This window comes from Phaethon lepturus, unplaced genomic scaffold, assembly GCF_000687285.1.
Source record: "Phaethon lepturus isolate BGI_N335 unplaced genomic scaffold, ASM68728v1 scaffold5904, whole genome shotgun sequence".
Lineage (NCBI taxonomy): Eukaryota > Metazoa > Chordata > Aves > Phaethontiformes > Phaethontidae > Phaethon > Phaethon lepturus.
The window spans coordinates 6731-14368 of NW_010532549.1; the positions used below are offsets into that span (position 1 = coordinate 6731).

The following is a 7638-nucleotide window of genomic DNA, read 5'->3' on the forward strand; positions in this document are numbered from 1 at the left end:
CACAGCTGCAAGCCCTCCCTGCAATGCTGCAGCATCCGCTCTGCAGTGCTCAGCATAAAGCACTCTGGGCTGGACTGCCACCCGCAGCACTTCTTGTGATGTCAGGTGCCCTGAGTTCTGCAGCATCAGGATTGTTTCTCCACTCGCTTTACTTCCTCTTCTGTCTTCCTCCTCCCTCCCCTTCTCCCTCCCTTCCTCAGCCACCACAAACTCAATTAATGCAACTTTGTCAAACTTGGAGTAGCCTTTGGTTTGGCAGCCCAGACCTCACCTGGGCCTGTTTGTGGGAAAGAAATGCACTGCAGAGAGATTTAGGGAGAACAGTGTTGTCTCTGCATAGCCCCAGCTACACCCTGTACCCTCCCTGCTCTGAAAAACTTTGTAATTTTTCATTTGATGTCTTTTTTTTCCCCTGTGTGGCTTCAGCTGGCAGCCTGGCTCCCAGCAAGTCTGCAGCATCGATTACGTTAATGACTCTGCCTTTGGATGAGAGCAAGGGAGATAAATGTGTCAATCAATAGGGGAAGCCTGTGGCCATGATGTAGTCTGCGGTGTGCAGCCTGCTGCTGACGGACCACAGAAAGGCATCTGTTTGAGTCACTTTATAAGTGCATTGTCCTTCTCTCTCTGTTCCCACCTCCATGAGAGGTCAGGCAGAGAAAGAGAAGCAGAGCTTTGTGCATGAAATTTTGCCTGTCAAGGGCATGGCTCAGCCGGAGCCTTCTGAGGACATGAAATGCCAGGGGAAAAGAGGCAGTGAAGAGCAGCGCTCATTGCCAGGGCTCAGCTTCAGCTGTTCTGTGGACCTGGTGTGTAGCTGTAGAGCTGCTGGAGTCCCTGCTCTCGCCCTGCTTTCCAGCTATTCTGTCAAAGCTTTTGCATAGAACTGCATGTTGTGTGGAGCCCCGGGTCCAGGTCCTGTGACCTGTGGGACAGGAGTGTCAGGGTGAGGGTTATACAGGGACCCTGCATCGTGCTATATGTCAGGTTTGAACTGGATACTGCTGCCAGTCACTGACTGCAGCTTCTGAAAACACAAGCAGTCTAAGAAAGCAAAGCTGCTCTGTGCACTCAGGAAGTATCAGGCAAGAGCATTACCCCTGCTGGGTTTAGGCCCTGTAAGCACCCAACAGCAGGATTATGTCTGGCTCTGTGGAGGAGAGCAGTCTTGTGGGAACCTTTTATCTTTATTTTAGTAGCAAAGGCATTTTGGAAGCCCCCCTGGAGAAAGAGAGAAAGCTTAGAATCGATCACAAAATCATGGAATGGTTTGGGTTGAGCAGGACCTTTGAAGATCATCTAGTCCAACCTCCCTGCCATGGGCAGGGACATCTCTCACTAGGTCAGGTTACTCAAAGACCTGTCCAACCAGAGCTTGAACACTTCCAGTGATGGGGCATCCACAACTTCCCTGAGCATGATAGCTTCAAGTTAATTGTTGGGCCAGGAGAAGAGGAGCTTGGTGCGAACCAATCTGGGCTTGTGCCCTTTGTTCTCCTTGGCACCCATGTTATACATGCAGAGGGCGAGGCTGCAAGGAAACCGTATCAGTTTACCAGTATCTTGCCTCCTCTGTGCTCAGGCCGCATCAGCTTCTACGAGCAGTATGGAGTCATCCGGGATGTGCTGCAGAACCACCTCACGGAGGCCCTGATGTTCCTGACCATGGAGCTCCCAGCTAACGTGAGCAGGGCCGAAGAGGTTTTGCAGTGCAAACTGCAGGCCTTCCAGTCCTTGCGGGGCCTGGAGAAAAGCAGTGCTGTGTTGGGTCAGTATCAGGCATATGCCAGCCAAGTACAGGAGGAACTGCAGAAGGCACAAGACTACATCAGCGCAACACCAACCTTTGCAGGTGAGAGTTTTGTCTGGGCCCTGGAGAAGGGAGTAGTCTAGAGCTGAGGAGCATAGGAGATGTGAGCCCTTGCATGCTGATACCAGCCCCATGACTCTGGACCTCACTGCTGACATAGGGATGTCTCCAGGCATCCACCAGCATGGTAACTGGGAGCTGTAACAGGATAATACTGTTGTCATGTTAGTTAACTAATGATCCAGTGAATGGGAAGCATTGCATGAGAGCTAAGTCCCATTATTCTTGCTAAGACCTCTGCATTATTTGTAGAAGCGGCCTGCAATCCTTTGCCTTCTCATAAAGTTGAATTGCTCTCTGCATCTGAGGGGAAAGCATTGGCATCCTCTGTGATTAGTAGACCACAAGGCCGTCTCTGGCCACGCTGTGTCTTCTGAGCATTAAAGGTTTTGTCTGAATGATATTCATGCTCAAACTGATTTCCTGCAAGATGAAAGGAGACTAATGAAGTAGGATACCTGGGAGGAAGCACAGTGGGGTAGCTGGAGAGAAGTTAGTCCAGTGATGTCATGAAAGGGCTGAATGTGGAGCAAGAGACACAGTGGATGCCAAGATTCCTGGGAGCTAAGGAAGGAGAATGATGGGTGGGTGATAGAGATCCCCTCAGATCTGCTTGCTGTTCAGGTTTAATTTGGTAGCTGAGATCACTGTCATTTCAGGTGTGCTGATTCACAGTGACAACCTGCGTTGGGAAGGGGTCCCTTTCCTCCTCACTTCTGGGAAAGCTCTGGATGAACGGGTAGGTTATGTTCGTGTTCTCTTCAAGAACCGGGCTTACTGCACTCAGAGCGAGACTCTGAGGGATGCAGGGCACAGCCAATGTAAAGCCAAGCAGATCATCTTCTACATTGGGCACGGTGCACTCAACATCCCTGCAGTGCTTGTGAGCAGGAACCTTTTCAGGCCTGTCATGCCAGAAGGCAGTTGGAGAGAAGCAGTGGTTCAGTCAGACCTGCACATTTTTGGACAACCATTGTCTGATTACTATGTGTACAGCCCTGTGAAAGAGAGAGAGGCATATTCTGTCCTCATCTCCAACATCTACTATGGCAGGAAGGACTTCTTCATTGCCACCGAGAACCTGCTGGCCTCCTGGGCATTCTGGACACCACTGCTGGATAGCATTTCCCACCAGCCCCTGCGCCTCTACCCTGGGGGTGTGGAGAACCAGCACCTCTTAGACTTCGAAATGGTGAGTGGGGAAGTGGCATTCACACTGGCAGATCCAGTGGAACTGATGAACCCCAACAGGCTGATGCCAACTGATTACAGGACGATCCAGTCCAAATTTCGGCAAAGTCCCCTGGTCTCAGCATGGTCGGAGGACCTGATTTCCCGTCTGGCTTCTGACATTGAGAAGACAGCAAGCAGGACTGTGGCACACTCTGGGCAGTTCCACCTGGCCCTCTCAGGTGGCTCAAGCCCAGTGGTCCTATTCCAGCGGCTAGCAAGGCACCATTATGCCTTCCCATGGAGACACACCCACATTTGGCTGGTAGATGAACGCTGTGTCCCCCTCACTGACACAGAGTCCAACTTCTTCAGCTTGCACAATCACCTCCTCCAGAGTGTCAGGGTGCCCTACTTCAACGTCCACCCTATGCCTGTGCACCTGAACCAGCGGCTCTGTGTGGAAGAAGACAGAGGCACAGAGCTGTATGCCAAGGAGATTATGGCCCTGGTGGCCAATGCCAGCTTTGATCTGGTGCTGCTGGGGGTGGGCACCGATGGACACACTGCCTCGCTCTTCCCCCAATCTGAAAATGGCTTGGAAGGAGCTCAGACTGTGGTGCTGACTGAAAGCCCTGTCAAACCTCACCAAAGGATGAGTCTTAGCCTACCCCTCATCAACAAGGCCAGGCAGGTGTTTGTCCTGGTTTTGGGGAAGGGCAAGCATGACATCACCACCTTGCTCAGCAGGGTGGGCCATGAGCCAAGGAAATGGCCTGTCTCGGGTGTCAGCCCCAGCTCTGGCCAGCTGGTGTGGTATGTGGATTATGAAGCTTTGCTTGGGTGATGCCTTCACAGTGTCCCTCCTCCCTTGTCTGCGTGGCTGTTACAGCCTGGATTTTCCTACACAAGGTCCATGTTTTTTTGTTGCCAGCAGCAGCTTCATCTCTGACGGACTCCTCTAACCTTCTGGGAAATCCGTGGCCTGCAGTGCCTCTGACATTTGAGCCCGGAAAGGAGCTCGGCTCAATATTCAGAGCCAAGCAGGAGCCAAGAGCCCAATGCAGCATTTCTGGCTCTGCTAGGGATTCTGACTGTGACTTTGGACAAATTACCTCACCTTGAAGTGCCTCAGTTTTCCCTGTCAGGCCTTTGTGGTTATTAGCATTTAACTACCTCGCAGGCACTACAGGAGACTTGTTAAATTAAGTACCTGCCAAATTTTTTTTTAATTCTCAGGCTAGAAGACAGTGATAACATGTTCATCCTCTGCCCTGCTCAGTCTGGCTGGGCCAGAGTCATTGTCTCAGTAAAATGATGATTGTGTGCACGTGAGTCTGTAGTCACGTATGTGCAGCCCATCCTGGTGTCAGCCAGCCACTGACTATGGCTGTGCTCTCCTGGAAGCATGGATTTGCTTTTGTGGCGTGTGGCCCCTGAATGCTCACTGCGGTCTTGAGCCTTTGCAAATTGCCCAGCAGCAGAGGCTGAGTTTATAAGCAGTAATTTGCTGCTTTCATTAAGTGGGTAACTGATACCATGGGGGATGGAGAAGGAAGACACATAGCTTTTTAGGCTGTTAAGATAATGGGGATAGGGTGAGGAATATGGCAGTTCACAGAGCTTTTATTTGCCTGCAGTGCAATAATTATTGAGGGGAAAAGCTTGGTGTTCAGAGGAGTTTTTTGGGTTTAGCTAGCACAGAAATGTTTTCTTTAAGTATCTTTCTCTGTCTTTGTCTCATTCTCTGAAATGAACTTTTCTCTGTCCTCAGAATTGAAGCTTGCAGTGTAATTCAGTGGCTTAAAAAATTTATGTGGGAGGCAGCTTTATAAACTATCAACATATTTGTCATTACAGCACACATTAAGGTAGTCACAGTGTTTGTGGATGGTGGTGGTGGGGTTTGAACTCAAGGACACTGACTTGTAAGGGGAGGGAATTTTCTCTCTACATGTCTCTTGGGCACATGGAACTAGCAAATTGCACCTCTGACAGGACGTTAAGTGGTTATAGAAATGTATAGTTTTGTTGCTCACAGGAAGAGTTGGAGACATCTAATCCTACCTAGAGACCCCCCCCTCTCCCCTTCCTAATTTTCACCTTCCCAGAATGCTGCCATGTGCAATGAGTGTCCCTCTGCTTTCCTGATATCCCCAAATGCTCCGTGATCTTCTCTAATAGGTACTTGACCACATCATACCAGAGTGCAGCTTTTAGTAAGGAAATCAAGACAGGACAAGATGGGGGAATCTGGGCTGATGGCGCATGCGGAGGCTAGAGACAAACCCACTGAGCTGGTGTGGCACCAGGATGGGACGGACCCGCTGCAGGCAGCTGGAACGTGGAGGTGGTACTGGCTGCCAGCAGGGAGGATTCTGCGTTGGAGCAGAGGCCACTTTCAAGGGGATTTCTCTCCTCTTCCTGTGAATGCTGGCCCTGTTTCTGCAGAGAAGTAGCTGTGTGTGGGTGGAGACAGTGGGGTCTGAAGTGACCCAGGGACTGAGGGGCTGACAGGGGACGGCGGCCTGACCCCAAGCAGCAGCACTAAGTTGTGTGCTGTTCTTTCAGCAGGGCAGGTCTGAGGTTGTGCCAGGCTTGGCCACCCTTCACAGCCTTCCCTGTAGCCTCACAAGGGAAACAGGATCCTCAGGAGTTGGACCTGGGAGTCTGGTGACCCCTCTTATGGCCCTAAAAGTCTGCAGTGTAGGGACGGAAGGAGAAACCTGGGCAATGGGCATTGGCTTCAAATCCTTCCCTGCACAGGGATCTGCGGAATCCTAGTGATGAAGATGCAAATAGGTGCATGGGTCTGACAGCACGCGAAGCAAGGTGGGCAGGTCTATACAGCCGTGTCCCCAGGTTCTTGAGTAGTTGCCTTTGAGCATAATGCTTATCTCAATGCAGAAATCAGAATTGTTGTCCTCTGCTAACTGCGCAGATACAAGTGCACTGAGCGAGCTCTAGAGAGCCTGTTACTCATCAGCAGTCCCTAGGCAAACAGAGCCAGGGAGAACATAACCTGGCAGAAGCCATGTGCAGCAAGAAAAGGCCAAATTCTCAGGGACTGTCTGTGATTTCTGGCAGACACCCTCCCCCACCTTGCAGATGGTCCAGAAAAGCTGCATTTTACATACTGTATTTGACTACGCTGAGCTGAGTCGCACTGATGCGCATCACTTTGCTTTTGCGTGGGGAAGGAGGGGAGTTGTGGTGGTGTAGCTTTCTCAAAAGCTCAGATGCAGAAGAGAGACAAGTGCCTTAACCGGTCTGGTTGACAACTAGGATGGTTGGTTACCCACCTGTTTGGGTGTTCCTGAATAAGTTTGCTTCTCCCTGTTTCATGGTTACAGGCGGGTTTAACTACCAGCACAAACACCAAAGGGTGAAAATAAATCGCGGGGGAAGAGAGTAGCGTAGAAAAGTGGGAGGAAGGTGAGCCCTGCAGGTTCCTTGCTGCAGGACTCGCTTGTCAAGCGGACGTGCTGACAGTGGAGTCTGGAATAAGAGCATACGCCTAGGGGTTAACTGGAATAACTCTTCTGGAATAACTGTCGTCTTAGATGAGTGCTAGCAAACACTGGCTCCAAAATATACCACGGTGGCCGAAACAGCTGTGCAGAGGAAGATGTTTTAGGTCTGGTATGTTCATAAATTCAAACATAACTTTTCGTTTTAAACAAAAATAGCCATGTTAACTTCATTCCAGTTCTTTTGTATTTGGTGTGAGGGGACAAATTTTAATGAAAAATTGACCTATGTGAGAATAAATGTATTGTTGTGAATGACAGAATTTATTACTACTTTACAGATAACTGTGGCATTGGTGTTTTCTTATTTCTGCACACTTTCTTGTTAATATTTGGCTGGCACCTTTTGAAATAAACACTGATTTTTAGAGAGGCTTATTTGCAATTTTAAATAAGCATGTGTTTGGTTTTTTCCCAGAGAGCCGCTGTTTTTTCCAGCTGAAAACAGAGTTAATTTACGAGGTCTCTAATGGGTCACCCCAAAATTCATCCTAGATTTTATTAAAATCCAGTAAAAGCTTACACTCTGTGTAACTCCTCAGTGAACATAGCTGTTTGGGTTGTTTGGTTGTTTTGTTTTTTTTTTTTTTTTAAGAACTGTGGGTTTGTTGTTATGTGGGTTTTGTTTTTTTTTTTACACAGACATTCCCATTAAACTCTTTAATACTTAGCATTTGCCAAATGAAAACAAATTTTTAAAATACATATAAAATTTGTGACTGGCAAGAGAGACTACAGATGGCAAGAAGGGTTAAATGAGCAACAACTCTGAGGAAGAATGGTAGAAATCCACTGGGCTATAGGCCAAGGAAGCAGTGCTATTTTTATTTTGTGAAAGCTATTAATAGGAGTTGTGCACCTTCTCGAGAGCTTGTATTAACCTTTCTTTGCAAAAGCAACCCCATGGAGTCTTTCTTCTAGAAGTGATTATTGATACCAATTTTTTTTAATGGCAAGTGCATTCCTAGAATTCAATTATTTATATGTTTTACAGAAACTAACACTGGAATTAACTCATTTTTCACTTCAACTTTTATAAATAAAGTTGTAAAATCTTATTTTCCCATG

The 7638-nt window shown here is 48.5% G+C and overlaps 1 protein-coding gene across 1 annotated transcript in view; it reads left to right on the forward strand.

Moving 5' to 3' along the window:
• LOC104619093 (GDH/6PGL endoplasmic bifunctional protein-like) overlaps positions 1-3887 on the forward strand; it is an 8467-nt gene extending 4580 nt beyond the window's left edge. The window contains 2 exon segments of the mRNA XM_010284865.1: positions 1583-1852; positions 2530-3887. Coding sequence (XP_010283167.1) covers positions 1583-1852; positions 2530-3887 — 1628 coding nt within the window.
• Positions 3888-7638: the final 3751 nt, after the last annotated feature.